Source organism: Chamaea fasciata, unplaced genomic scaffold (genome assembly GCF_029207755.1).
Source record: "Chamaea fasciata isolate MVZ Bird 193981 ecotype frontalis unplaced genomic scaffold, bChaFas1.0.hap1 SCAF_13, whole genome shotgun sequence".
Classification (NCBI taxonomy): domain Eukaryota; kingdom Metazoa; phylum Chordata; class Aves; order Passeriformes; family Sylviidae; genus Chamaea; species Chamaea fasciata.
Genome location: NW_027094098.1, coordinates 20094283 through 20109152, shown reverse-complemented (window position 1 = coordinate 20109152; position 14870 = coordinate 20094283). Strand labels below are relative to the sequence as shown.

Below are 14870 nucleotides of genomic sequence, written 5' to 3'. Positions count from 1 at the left end.
CCAGGGATGTCACACATCCTGCAGCCCAGCAGTGAGAGCATCCAAACCCCAGCAGCAGCACAAGGCAGAGAGCTCAGCCGTGAAAATGGCCCATTTGGGGAGAGCAGAGCATTAATAAATGCGCTCCAGATCTTTCATTTATCTGTTAGGAGGCATTCAAGTGGTCTTTTGCTAACGACTTCAATATATATATTTCTTGCAGATAGCAATTAACCTTCTGGTACAGATTAATCTTTAAAAAAAAATCAAAGATGAATTAATCTTTGAAATTCAAGTATTCAGTAGTTTCATTAATAATCTGAAATTGTCCTTTAGATTTCCCATAATTAGACCATTCCCCTAATTTATTAATCCCACAGACTGCAGAGCACGTTTCAAATCTTCATCTCCTGCCACAATGACATATTCAAACTCGCTTGAAGTGCTCATAATAAAAGTCACTTTGTGAAGAATTATTAACTCAGAGGATCAAGCAAAGTCTTTATATGCCAAAGCGTATTTGGAAACGAAGCAGGGGAAGCACTTTCCACTGATCCTCAGATCCCCTCAGATCCCAGAGTGATCAGAAACGAGTTTGGATAAAACACTGACTTCGGAATGATTAACTCGCTACAGATTCCGGGCCAAAGGCACGAGATGTGTTGGTCCCCAGGGATTAAACCTTCCTTTCAGCCAGGGGGGCTGGCTGTGAGTCCAGGCAGGTGTGTGGGAGCTGGCAGCGCTGCTCCCTGCGGGGAGGGCTCCGGTTTGGGTGAATTCCGCCAGCCTGGCCCTGCACACCTGCCTGGCCCAGGGGGGCACGCAGGGAGAGCCAGGCAGGGGCTGTGCCCCCCGCCCTGCCCAGCTCTGCTCCTCAAGGGTCATTTCCCCCCTTTTCTGAGCCCTGCCAGGGCTGGTGGCTTCCCTGGGCCCCGGGCAGCCCCTGCCAGGGCTGGGCAGCACTTTGTGTGAGGAGTTTTCATTGACACCCAGCCTGAGCCTCCCCTCAAGGCCGTTCCCTCTCATCCCACTCCCGTTCCCTCTCATCCCATCCCCGTTCCCTCTCATCCCATCCCCGTTCCCTCTCACCCCATCCTCGTTCCCTCTCATCCCATCCTCGTTCCCTCTCACCCCATCCCCGTTCCCTCTCATCCCATCCCCGTTCCCTCTCATCCCACCCCCGTTCCCTCTTATCCCACCCCCGTTCCCTCTCATCCCATCCCCGTTCCCTCTCATCCCACCCTCGTTCCCTCTCACCCCATCCCCGTTCCCTCTCATCCCACCCCCGTTCCCTCTCATCCCACCCCCGTTCCCTCTCACCCCATCCCATCCCGGCTCCAGGCTCCTCCCAGGGAGTTCTCGGGAGCAATGAGCTCCTGCCAAGGGACACCACGAGTTTTTAGCTCGCTGAGGATGAGCTCAGCACCCAAAGTCAGGGGACAAGGTGCCACTGTCCCCCAGGGCACAGCAGGACCTGCATGTCCAGCTCCGCCCCGTGGAACCTCCCCACGACAGGATCTTGCCCTTCCCGGGGACTGAAAGCTGCAGGGAACTTGTTGGCAGGTGATAAATCCCGTCAGAGCTTCACCTGAGCTTTATCTGCGTGCCAGGAGGAGCTGAGCAGCGCCAGGGATCGGATTAGTCCCACCCCAGGCTCTGAAGAAGGAGTTTAGGCACGGTCCCTGTGAGTGCCTTAATCCCCCAGGCATGACCCACATCCCCCGGGCCGGGCCCTGCTCTGGGTCTGGGCTTTGCCTGGGCTGCAGGACGTTCAGTTCCCTGTTGGCTGCACGGACAGCCCATGGCACCGATGTCACCCTGCACGAAGTCCATGAAATGGGGTCCTGCTCTGCAGCCACAGCCCGTCCTTCACGCAGGGAGCACATTCCGGGTGTGAGCTCGCAGCGGTGGGTATTTGCAAATAAAGCCAATTTTCAATTCCAATGAGCGCTGGCATTTGTCACTTCCTGCTGTATTAAACCCAAACGCATTTGCTTTAATACCACATAAATATGCATTCGTGGGAACAGAAGAATTTATGCAAATGTGGGTTCCTTCTGTGACACCAACACAAGGAAACAATCCTGGCTCCCCCTCTCCCAGGCCCCTGCCTTTGAAGCCATGAGTTCCCTGCCAGGAGGGATCCACCACCCCTGGGACACAGCGCCAGTGCTGTGGGACCAGCCCTGGGTGTGGGAACCCCTCCAGAGCAGCCCCTGCCCTGCCCAGGGGTTCAGTGCTGCTTTTATTTAAGGTAACGCCAGGCTGGGACACCTGAGAGCTCCATTTGGGGCCACAGCAGAGCTTGCCTTGCCCCACGACCGTGGGTTCTACCACCAGAGCCTCCAGGAGACAGCCCTTGCATTTATCACCAACAGTGAATTCCACCAGCTGCCGCTTCTCCCTTCCCAGCGCGGGGATCAGCCCCACACGCTTCACTTGCCGAACCCTGACGGGTCTGGACTGCAGACCAGCTTGCCAAGGACTCAGAGCCGAGGTCTGGCATGTCTCACCGCCAGCACGGGGCCTGCAGGCTGCACGTCCCACAGCAGCCACCCCTGAGCTGCAGGGGAGAGGTTCTGAACAATCCCCCGCACTGACGCGGGCAGGGAAATGCCAGAGCAAAGAGCACAGAGCGGGCTGCACCGAGAGCTGAGCGCCAGCAGTGACAGCGGGCAGTGCCCGTGAGCAGCCCGCGGCACAGCTCCAGGCTGTGGAGACAGAACAGCCTCTCCAGGCCCGGCTTCTCCCCGTGCCAGCGCAGCAGCGGGAGCTCGGTACAGCCCAAGGATTTCCGCTTTCCCCACAAAAATAACTGAAAACCACCGAGGGCTCCCACTCTCTGAAGCTCCACGAGCGGCTCAGGAGTGACAACACCCAGGAGCCCTTGCAGAGCACTGCAGAGAGCCGGAGCAGCTTTAGAACCAAGAACGAGCTGCAGGAAAACGCGGCGACATTTGGCACGACACGACATTCATTCACTCGCTGGGGGGAGGACGGGCGTGGCCTACCTGCCTCTCGGGAAATTTGCATGAAGGACTCCACTCCTTTTTCTCCATAATTCCCTTCAGATGCCAAAGTAGATACATAATTCCATCCCAAAGCTTTCACAATGTCCACCATTGCTTGTGCTTGGAAGGAATCTGGAGGAACCACCCGTGAGAAGAAATCATAGCGCCTGTCATCGCTCAACTCGGGTGCAGTTGAGGCATAACTGATTTGTGGGATCTGTAGAAAAAAACAATTTCGGATAAATACACACATTCACAGACTCATGGCACTTGTTGCAGCAGCAGCTAAAGCACCAGGCTTCAGCTGAGCTTTGGCTTTGCTGAATGCAGCTGCATTTCTCCAGCACGTTCCTTTACAGCCTCCGAGCCAAAGGGACAATCCTTTCGTTGGCTCTGAGTTACCCAGATAAAAACTGTGAGTCAGCTGGAGACAACCCTGGACGTGCTCATCCATCACTCCTCCCTTCAAGGCAGCCAAACACGGCACACGGATCATTTTAATCGCTCCCTGCCCTCGTCCCTGCTCTGGTGTCCCCAGGATTTGGGCTCCTGGTGGGGTGAGGCGAACTCCACACCTGCCAGCACTGGGACAGTGACAAGCAGCCTGTGCCTGCCTGTGGAGGATGGAGGTTCCAGGCTCAAGGAAAAGGGTTAGTTTTCATTCCTTCTGAGGAGGAACACTGTGAGGGCTGCTGAGCAGGGACATCTGTGTCCCGGAATCCCCCGTGGCCTCTCCCTTTATTCAATGAAGGACTCCTCTGTCTCCTTCTTGGACATAAACCTCTGGCGTTGGTGGGTTAATATTCCTGACACTGGTGACCCTTGGGACACCTGAGAGTCCCCCAGTGTGACACAGCCAGCACCCACCCCAGCCCCACACAGCCAAGGGCTGCTCTCTGCAACTCTCCTAAGAGCCAGGCTGAAATGTCGCCTTTTGTCTGTGGCAACTCCTGGCGTTCCAACTTGCCAACAACCGCTCCTTCAGCTGAAAATCAAAAGGAGCACATCCTGCACTTTCACAACAGGCAAAGCTTCTGCAGGGTTTGCTGCATTGCTTTATATTCCTAAGGAGACTTTTTGGGTTTTAAATCTTTTTCCACTGTTCATAAAATATTAACTACTGCTGGCTGCTTCAATCACTTGGAGTGTAAAAAGCAGATATTGGGGGTTTTACCGGTGTTCCTAACAGGACATCTAAAAGCAACATCAGGTTTTATAGATATGCCAGGTAGAATTTTCCTCCCGTTTTGTTTAAATACAGGGAGGAAAGTTCTTCAGGGGATGTGACAGGGACTGCAGCCACCAGAATTCTCCTTCCCAGGGTGCCAAAGCATCTTCAGACACCCGCAAGAGGCACCTTCCCCTCCTGCCCAGTCCCCGTGCACACCAGCAGCGTCCCAAACTGGGCACCCCATCAGCTAAAACCAACCTGCATCCCACCAGGGAGCTCCACACGGGCACCTCCAGCCCTGGAGTGCACAGGAAAATCAAAATGGATTTCCCCAGCTGGTCAGGAGCCAAGGGCAGGCTGGGCAGTGTCCCTGCTCTCTGCTCCCTCTGCAAGGAGGGTGAGCAGGCCCAAGGGACACCCAGAGGGTTTTCAACCACATTGCTTTGCTGAGGGTTTTCTGGTTATCCAGGTCAATACTTTCTGTCCCTTCACCGTTTTGTTTTTCTTTCATTTTGGTAAAATCTGCCCTTTGTCATCAGTTCAGGACTGGAGCCGAAAGCAGCGAGATTTCTCTGCCATCACGTTTTCCCCATTTTCTGTCCTGACACATCCAAAAGCCCCAGGGAAGCACAGTGACTTTCCCAAAGGCTCCAGCGCTGGCAGAGGGGCTGGGACCCAGAGGGAGCCCGAGCTCCCGGCCCTGCCCTGGCCCCCAGCAGCACCAGGAGCTGAGCTGGAGCTCTCTGAGGACACCCAGGAGCTGGCAGCTGAGGGAGCATTTCACTGATGCGGGGAGCAGACTTTCCTCCATCCCCTGTGTGTGCAGGACGTGGCAAACACCACACCCAGGAGCTCCACATGTGCTCTGCCTGGCTGATGTTCCGATTACAGCAAGGGGGAATGATTAATGCTGGGAACGCTGTCTTAGTCAGTGATTAATCAATGTTAATTTATTTCTAACGCTGACCATTATTCTTCATTTATTTCATTTTCTCCTGCTAACGAAGAGCTGTCTCTGGGTCGCACCTGTTGTCCTGCCTGCAGAGCAGCTCCTATTTGAGGGCAGCAGCACAAACACCCCAGGGAGCACCAGGCTCCTCAGCCTCTCCTTCCAGCCCAGACATCCCCCAGCAGCCGGTCAGGCTCCTGTCCTGCCCAAGGTGGTCCTGGAGGCCTTTCAATAAACACCCACTTTGGTTTTTCGCTCTGCTCGGTCTCTGTTTCAGCTCAGCCTTCCCAAGGCATCAGGACCAGCTCACTTCAGAGCAGAACCCCACTGAAACACAAACTGTGCTGTTCCAATTGTTCATTTCTAACTCACTGTTTTATTACCAACTCACTGTATTGTTATGAACTCACTGTTTTTGTTATTAACTTTTTATTATTATCCGATCCCATATCCTCCTTCCCTCCCTGTTCAACCCTTTCTGCCACGAGAAACGCCAGAATGTTTGAGCTGCTCACCAAGGTCTCGTCCTGGAGCACACAAACCCCGGAGCCAGAGCTCAAACCAGCCCTCCCCGAGGCTGCAGGGGCTGCCAAAGCCTGGCTGCCTGCCCACCCCTGAGCTCTGCCCCAGGACACCCGAAACACAAACAATTCCTGCTGCCTCCAGGGCCACCGAGCTCAGCCCCACCTCCCCAGACACTCATTAAAACATTCTGCAAGTGACGCACCTGAACCCACCTCACCCAGGGGGAGCAGTCCGAGGAAACTGCAGAAAAGGCAATTTCCCTGAGGACCTCGAGCAATTAGGATAATGCAGGAGTGCACCCATTGAGATATTAATGAGCTCCTGCCAGGGCAATATTCACTTCACAGTTTGCTGCATTTTGTACTCCCCATTTCCTATGAAGTTTTATTGATGTAGTTTCCTGGCAGTGGGGAAACCTCACCCTGCTCCGGCAGAGCCTCTGGAACCCATCAGGTCTGGCAGGGCAGGGTCAGGCCACAAAAACTGCAAATCCAACCCAACCTCACCAAAAGGAGCTGCCTGAAGGCTGCACCCGCTGCAAAACTCTGAACTGATGGAGGAGCAGCAGCCTGGGACCTGCCCAGGGCTTTCTTCACGTAGAAACTGATGATGTCAGGATTGAATCCTCCGTCAGCTCAGCTCCTCTCTGTGCCCCATCCACGTCTCCAGCTGCAGAACCAAGAGCTCCAGCAGCCTGAGCTGCAGAGGATTGGTTCCCCTGCCTCCAGCTCAAGTGACCTGGAGTTTCTCCCTGGCTCTTTTCTCTGGGGAAAACCCCTCCAGACTCCTCTCTTTCTCACTTCGCCTTCTGAACAGGAAGGAAACCTGCTAGGAAGGTCCAAAATTCCAGATATCCAAGGGAAGCTGGCCCTGCCCTTGGCAGGGGGTTGAACAGACCTTTAAAGCTCCCGTGGAGCCCAACGCACGCTGTGATCCCATGGAAATTTCACCCAACAAGATCAGGGCCTGCAAAGACAACAGGAGCACAAACCCTGCTAGAGCACCCCGATGGTCCCTCCTTTGGGTGCTAGTCCCTCCTTTGGGTGATGATCCCTCCCTGTCACAGCTGAGGACAAAGCACTCATCCTCCTCCCTGTGCACTCCGAGAGGGTTTTCACAGCCAGGAACCAAACGTGGCCAGTGAGAAAGTGAGGAAGGACAATTAGGAGAAGTTTTCACCTGAGTCCGTTTCGGGAGCAACAGCAAATATTTCTGAGCAACGAAAGGAACACTGAGAAAATAAACCCAGAAACGATTCGTGTGACCTGGATTTTGTTTCTGTCTCCACTGGCTCTTCCCACCAGTCCTCCCAGGCTGGGTGAGCTCCATCTCCCACTCCCCGGGCAGCACTGGGATTAAGCAGCCCTGGTGCTGCTCAGCAACACCTTTTAAAATTCCCTTTAAACTTTAAAACTCCTCTTTACCATTATTATTATCATGGATGGAACCCATCACTGAAACAAACACTTCCACAAAACCCCTTTGGGTTTCTCAAACAAGCTGCCTCTCCAACTGAACACACTTCTTTTTAATTTATTTCCAAACCTGAGAAGAGCCCGTTTCCAGGCACACAAATCAATCCTCATCCCCACCACGACCCGTGGCACTGAGGTGGGAAGACATCCTGAGCAAGGATCATCTGAAGATCCTTGATCCAGATGAAGACATCATCTGCAAGGTCTTTCCTGCTTCCTTTGCTAGAGTGAGAAAGTACTCCTGAAAAAATAATCGTGGCAATTAAGGGACAATAATTACAGCAATTAGCAGTGTCCACATGGCTCATGGGAGCACTTCATCAGCTCAGAAAGCAGGAAAAGAAGTTCATAAACACTCAGGAAAATGAGATGTGTCCATAAATGTGAAATTTCCTGTATTTCATCTTGACGACCCGTGCCTGGACCAAGGTCTGCCTGTGACAGTGATGAGCTGATGGCACAGATTGTTTTTTTATAGAGAAACAGGGGGTGACTTCTTAGCTTTGAAATGCCAAAAGAACCTTGGACTTGCAGAACCTGACTTGAAACGGGGACCCAAAACTGAAATGAAAATTAGGCACAGCACAAAAATAACCATCTTACCCCCTTCTCAAGCTGCAGCTAAAACCGTCCTTGGATAAACAGGGACATCACCCCTGTCTCAACAAGTTCACACACTGGGGATTAGGACTCGGCCGTTTATCCCTTCCTAGGGATGAGTTATTAATTAAATGCTTTACTTTCCAGCCCTGGAATGCCCAAGGCCGGGTTGGATGGGGTCTGGAGCAGCCTGGGACAGTGGGAGGTGTCCCTGCCATCGCAGGGGTGGCACTGGAGGGGATTTAAGGTCCCTCTCAACTCAAACCATCCTGGAGTTCTTTGATTCTTTGCCACTGACAAAAAACCCCATTCTCTATAGAGTTCAGCTCCTTTGAGCCGGGCCCGTGAACCAATTCAAAACGCTCCTGATATTTAAAAATAACTCTCTGAAAGGCGTGGAGCAGGCTGTGCAGGCAGCAGAGCTCCCAGGGCACGGCTGGGACAGAAATAAAGCCCCTGGAGGGGGCAGAGCAGGCTCCGAGCCCTCTGCCCACGCTCCCAGGGGCTCAGGGGGAACTCAGCTGCTCTCCAGAACGGTGAGAAAACTCCCCAGCAGTGCTGCAGCCCAGCCCCAGAGCTCCCTGCAGGCTGAGCTGTGCTTTAGGGGATGGAAATCCGTTCTGTGAGCACCGAGGGCAGCGTGCTGCTCACAATTCCTGCCACAGCACCGCAGAAATAACCTCCTGCGTGTGCAGGTACTGCCTCTGCCTGCCAGCCCAGCCCTCACCTGCTAATTGCTCCAGCAAACTCCCAGGCCCTGGGACTCACTCTGGTTAAAAACACGACCAGAAAGCTGCATCTGAATTTCTACTGACACGGAAAAAAAAAGAGTTCCACATACACACTCGCCTAATTTGTGTGTGCAAATTCCTCTTTGCGAACAAAGCTGTGTTTATGCAATCACCAAGAGCCTGAGTGAGCACTTCTCAGAAGTAAAATTAACCGGTATTTATATTACTCCCGTTTTAATTGCCCTCGGTTCATCTGCAGTTGCGATTCAGTAGTATCGGGGCAAAAAAATTCTAATTTATAATTGTTAATTACTCTTTCTAAAGCCCTTGATCTCCCACCACCCTTCCTGGAGGGCAGAGACGCCCTCGCTCAGCCCCGAGCAGGCAGGACAAGGCACAAACCCTGGGGCCACCCTCCCTGGCACACAGGAGCCACAACAAACACCAAAAGCAGGAGCAGAGAGCCTGTCCCAGCCTCGGAAAGGGACATTTATCTCCTGCACCACTGGGATTATTGATCCCGAGGGCACAGGTACGAGTAGGACACTTCCACATCCGATGTTTTAAAGTGAACTAGGCGGCTCGTTCAGGATGTGAGCTGGCCTGCCCGTAAAGCGGCGCGGCAATCAAGCTTTCCTGATTTGCGGGTCCTGGGGATGGGCCGTGGGCAGCGCAGCCCGATGGATCGCAGGGCGCCGAGTGGGATATTCCTCCCAGGATCCATCAGCTCCGGCACCAGCGCTGACATCCCGTCCACGGCGATGCGAGAGCGCTCAGCCCTTCATGTTATAACGCCAGCCCGGAGGCCGGGAGCTGCAGCGAGACCGAACCAACGGCTGGAGGCCCTTCGAAGCCTCAACAAAGCTTCGAAGCACCTTGGCCATCAGGAGCCAGTTGTTGAAGGCAGGTCTGAGCTGAACTCGTGTGAGGGGATGGGAGAGCACCGGGACCCGCAGCCCCTTCACGGGGCCAGTTTGGGGTCAGGGGCTGCAGGCAGTTTGGGGTCAGGGGCTGCAGTCAGTTTGGGATCAGGGGCTGCAGGCAGTTTTGGGGTCAGGGGCTGCAGGCAGTTTGGGATCAGGTGCTGCAGGCAGTTTTGGGATCAGGGGCTGCAGGCAGTTCTGGGGTCAGGTGCTGCAGGCAGTTTGGGATCATGGGCTGCAGGCAGTTTGGGATCAGGTGCTGCAGGCAGTTTGGGATCAGGTGCTGCAGGCAGTTTTGGGATCAGTTGCTGCAGGCAGTTTGGGATCATGGGCTGCAGGCAGTTTGGGATCATGGGCTGCAGGCAGTTTTGGGATCAGGTGCTGCAGGCAGTTTTGGGATCAGGTGCTGCAGGCAGTTCTGGGGTCAGGTGCTGCAGGCAGTTCTGGGGTCAGGTGCTGCAGGCAGTTCTGGGGTCAGGTGCTGCAGCCAGTTTGGGATCATGGGCTGCAGGCAGTTTTGGGGTCAGATGCTGCAGGCAGTTTTGGGGTCAGGTGCTGCAGGGAGTTTGGGATCATGGGCTGCAGGCAGTTTTGGGGTCAGATGCTGCAGGCAGTTTTGGGGTCAGGTGCTGCAGGGAGTTTTGGGATCAGGTGCTGCAGGCAGTTTTGGGGTCAGGTGCTGCAGGCAGTTTGGGGATCAGGGGCTGCAGGCAGTTTGGGATCAGGTGCTGCAGGCAGTTTTGGGGTCAGGTGCTGCAGGCAGTTTGGGATCATGGGCTGCAGGCAGTTTTGGGGTCAGGTGCTGCAGGCAGTTTGGGATCATGGGCTGCAGGCAGTTTTGGGGTCAGGTGCTGCAGGCAGTTTGGGATCATGGGCTGCAGGCAGTTTTGGGGTCAGATGCTGCAGGCAGTTTTGGGGTCAGGTGCTGCAGGCAGTTTTGGGTCAAGTGCTGCAGGCAGTTTTGGGGTCAGGTGCTGCAGGCAGTTTTGGGGTCAGGTGCTGCAGGCAGTTTTGGGTCAGGTGCTGCAGGCAGTTTGGGATCATGGGCTGCAGGCAGTTTTGGGGTCAGGTGCTGCAGGCAGTTTTGGGGTCAGATGCTGCAGGCAGTTTTGGGGTCAGGTGCTGCAGGCAGTTTGGGATCATGGACTGCAGGCTGTTTGGGATCAGGTGCTGCAGGCAGTTTTGGGGTCAGGTGCTGCAGGCAGTTTTGGGGTCAGGTGCTGCAGGCAGTTTGGGGATCAGGGGCTGCTGCCTGTGCAGCTCAGCCTCCTGCTGGACTCAGACCCAGCCCACAGATAACTCACAGGGAGCTGCTGTGACTGATCCCACCGCACACCACAAGGTCCGACAGAAGCACAGGGACACCGTGTGAAGGAGGGAGTGGAGGAGTTCAAAAGAGAGAGCTCAGTGTGCTCTGAGCTTGTGCTGGGGCTGCCTCAGGGGCTGCGGGCTCCCGCCCCAGCCTGAGGGAGCACAAGGAACAGACAGAACACACAGAACAGACAATGGCATTTGGAAGGGAACAAACCAAGCCCTGGCCACCAAACGCCACAGAAAACAAAAGAACTTGTGCCAAAAATGCGAAGCTGCAGCTGCATGTGCAGCCCACTGCTAAGGGCAAGATTAATATCCAACACCCTGAGGGATTGGGAATGAATGGGAGGGACGTTGGGGTCCCCTTTGGGAAGGGCTGATATCAGGATTTTCTGTCCCACATGGAAAGTCTTGTCCTTGTGCTGCTCTCTCCACCCCCATGCCCTTGACAGGACTGGAGGAGGGTGGATTCAGATGGGATATTGGGCAGGAATTGTTCCCTGGCAGGGTGGGGAGGGGGCACAGGGTGCCCAGAGCAGCTGTGGCTGCCCCTGGATCCCTGGCAGTGCCCAAGGCCAGGTTGGACATTGGGGTTGGAGCAGCCTGGGACAGTGGGAGGTGTCCCTGCCATGGCTGGGGTGGCTCTGGGTGGCTTTTAGGGTCCCTTCCACCCCAAACCATCCTGGGATTCCATGTCTGTTCTATCACCACGGAGGGACAGGAAGGGCTTCCTGCCTCTCCCATGGCCTGAACACACCCTGCAAGTTCTTCCAGACACCAAAACACGTTCCCATTCCTCTGGCGTTCAGATTTACTCCAGTCAGGGCGTTCTCAGAAGGGTTCCTGTCACCAAACCAAGAGCTGAGCAGAGCCTCAGGCTGCACACCCTCGCTGGTGGGACTGGCAGCACTGGGAGATTTGTTTTCAGCGCCTTCCACGTGCACCATTCCCACAGCCCTGCCTGCATCCCAAAAGCTGAGAAGCCAGTCTGGGTGAGCAGAGAGATGAATGGACACTGAGCACACACAGCACAAACATCCCTGCAGTGATTGGAGCTCCCGCATCCAAACACTCACCAATTCCAACTCTTTTGAAAATAAATCAGCAGCAGAGTATAAACAGAGTGAAGCAGCTTTTATGTTTTATTTATGTGTACACATCGCTCCATTCATCCCAAACAGATAATTGAACCTTATATTGTCTGTGCATATTTTAAAAGGTTTTTAATCTGCAAGTATAAATCTCATTGATTTTGAAAGTAGCCCGATAAAGACAACACCAGCAACGACTTATTCAGCAGCCAGGCTGAGACAGAGGATGTTCTTGGTGGCAGAACACAGTTTTGTGAAAGTAATCCACGAACACAGGCACACAAAGCCAGCCCGGCGGAAAGGAATCGCAGTGTGGTACAAGGGGAAACAATCATCCCTGGGAGCTCACTGACTGGGCTAAATGAGAGCTGTCGAGCCTGGGTTTGAGCATATCTCATAATTGCATTTCTAGGAGAGCATCCGTGCTCGTGTTGTGGAAAATAAGGCTGTGATTTGAATGTTTATTCCTAAATTTTCAATGTAGCCAAGAGCCTGACAGCCAAGGAGGATAAAGCCTCTGGCCTCCGCGCCCTGACACAGTAACACATCCAAAACCTGGCAAGGCAGATTTAGCTGCATTAAGTGGTTATTTCTAATTTCAGCGTACAGTTAAACTTTGGGCAAGCAGCTCAATACCACAGTGAGCAAACCCAAGCTCCTGTGAATGACTCCCACCGACCAGATCCTGCCAAAGCAGGAGGCTGTTCCCATTAAAATGTCCCTGAGTGGTCTCCTGTGGAGGGAGAGGCTCAGACAGTGTGATCTCCTCCAGCTCCCCCCTGGATCCTCTAACACCCCAAGGGTACCAGCACCATTTCAAGCAGTAAATGATGCTTTAAACTGGGTTTCTGGAGCTCATTTCCCTCCGTGCAATACTGGGAGCATTGCTGAATTTAAAAATGTGTCAGATCATAAAAACCCCCTGGGTTTTTAATGTGCTCACACACTGTGGCTGACTGAAGGGTTCTGCCTGAGCTCCAACTGCCTTGGTTTGGATTGGCACTTTATTGAGAGCTGGAGGCAAGGGGAAAGCTGAGAATGATGAAGAATGTGTGAGGTGCTGTGTGGCCTCCCTGGTCGCTCAGCCCCAGCAGGTTCCAGCTCCTCCTTGCCCCGAGGAGTCCCCACACCTGGAGCTCAGGTGAGCTGTGCTCAGGGAACTGCAGGTGACAAACCCTGATCTCTCTCTCTGAGGATTTGAGAATTCTCTTGTCATTTCATCTCCCACCTATTTTTTTTGCAGCTCAGAAACCTTCTATACTCTGAATATTTCAAGGCCTAAAATTCACCTCTGTTTCAAACCTCCGTAAGCTTATTGCAATGCTCTGAAAGTCCTTTTTCAGGTTCCACAATTCTCCAGCTCCTTCCCAGCTCCATTTCCTGCCCTGGACTCCTCCAGGTCTCCCCTGCACCGAGGGAGCAGCAGCAGGAGGGGCTCAGAGAGGACAAATTGTTCCATCATCTGCAAGGTCAAACATTTCCTCCTCTGAATCCCATCTGATGTTCCCTCGGAGCTGAGGGAGGCTGGGCTGACCCGGGCGTGGGGATGCTTTCACCAGGGACACGGAGGGATTATATTTAGCCTGCCTTTGATTTCGTGTTTCCTTTAATCCAAAATAAACATTATCACAAGTAAAAAGGCCCGTTGTGTCCTCTGAGCGTCAGAAACAGAGCAAGGTCCTTCAGGACACAGACTCTGGGAATGAGGGAGAGTGAAGAAAACGCAGCGAGGAGACGCGTGAGCCAGAATGGATTGTAATTATGGGAGAAATCTGCATTTGACATTTCTCCCACCGCACATCCAAGAGTTATAGGGTGTAATGAAGTCCCAGTGAATATCTATACCGTTTATTCCCTTATATTTCACCTCTGGCCTTTTACAGAGTGCATCATCGCCGTGTAATTCTACAGATATCTAAACATTTCTGCATTATTACAGGAAAAAACACAAGGCAATCACACTTTTACCTTCGCCCGTTTTCCTCACCTCAACATCGAGCCTGCCAGCTAAATAATTACATTTCTTCTTATCTAACTTTGCGGGAAAACAAATTTAATAACAGAAATACAGTCAGAAAGATGAATACTTAGGGGAGAATAATTTTCAGACTTAAACTTCACAAGCTCAATAGATTATTCTGGACACTGGATAATTACTCTGCATGTCTTTATCGCAAAAGTGCCCGGACATTCTAATTAATCCAAATTACTTTCTAAGGGCCATGTTATTAGACTCATGCAGGAACAGCCAGATAGAGAAATATTTTTATTTTTTTTGGCGGTCTCTAACAGCTCAGTCTTTCAGCACTCTGATGAAAACCACACCAGAGCAGCTCCTTCTCCTGCCTGGAGCCAGCCCAGAGCCAGCAGAGGAGCCCCAGGAACGCTGAGGAACAGGAAATCTGCAGGAAAAGCTGCTCAGGGTCTTCCTTTTAAAAGACAAAAATCAGCGTCCAGTGGTGATTTCATCAACAGCCCACAACCTGTGCCCCTGATCACACTGATCCTAAACCACCCCAGCAGCCACTTCCACTGACCAGACCAACCTCTCCCATCCACACCTGCCTTGCTCTTAGCTTTGCAACGTTATTTCAGCATCAACTCAAGTTTCAGTCATTAAAAAAGGTTCCCAACTCTCCAGCAAGCGTCCTTTGGAAGTTCCATGGGTCAAATCCGGTGCAAATTGCTGCCGGTGTTCAATAAATGGGATAGTCAGGCAATTGTTCATCAGAGAAAACATCGGGGCTGGGTGCACAGCCCAGGTAAACCAGGTGTGGTTTGTTTTCTCCCCTGAGAGCAGAACTATCAGAGAAGCCCTGACCTGTTAGAGCTGTCATAGTGCACAGAGCTGGCCTCATTTACAGCTTGAAACAGAAGGAGCACAAAATAAAGAGCAAATGAAGTGCACTCGGATTCTGAAACACCTTCAAACCAAACCTGATGGCTTCTCCCTGCAATTCCTTTAGCAGAGTAAAAAAAACCCCGGCACTCTGGAGATGTGAATGGTGCCTGGAGGAGCCTCCCACCAAAACTTGGCCCAGCTTTGTTCTCCAGCAGCCTGAGGAGCTGGGCTCTGTCCACCAGAGGGGCAGCACCTGCAA

At 53.0% G+C, this 14870-nt stretch overlaps 1 protein-coding gene across 3 annotated transcripts in view; it reads right to left on the bottom strand.

The window, feature by feature from the left end:
• GRM7 (glutamate metabotropic receptor 7) overlaps nucleotides 1-14870 on the bottom strand; it is a 189632-nt gene that overhangs the window by 110693 nt on the left and 64069 nt on the right. For all 3 annotated transcript variants that reach the window (XM_066195683.1, XM_066195684.1, XM_066195685.1), the window contains exon 2: nucleotides 2991-3207. In XM_066195683.1, coding sequence (XP_066051780.1) covers nucleotides 2991-3207 — 217 coding nt within the window. The remainder of the gene's footprint in view (nucleotides 1-2990; nucleotides 3208-14870) is intronic.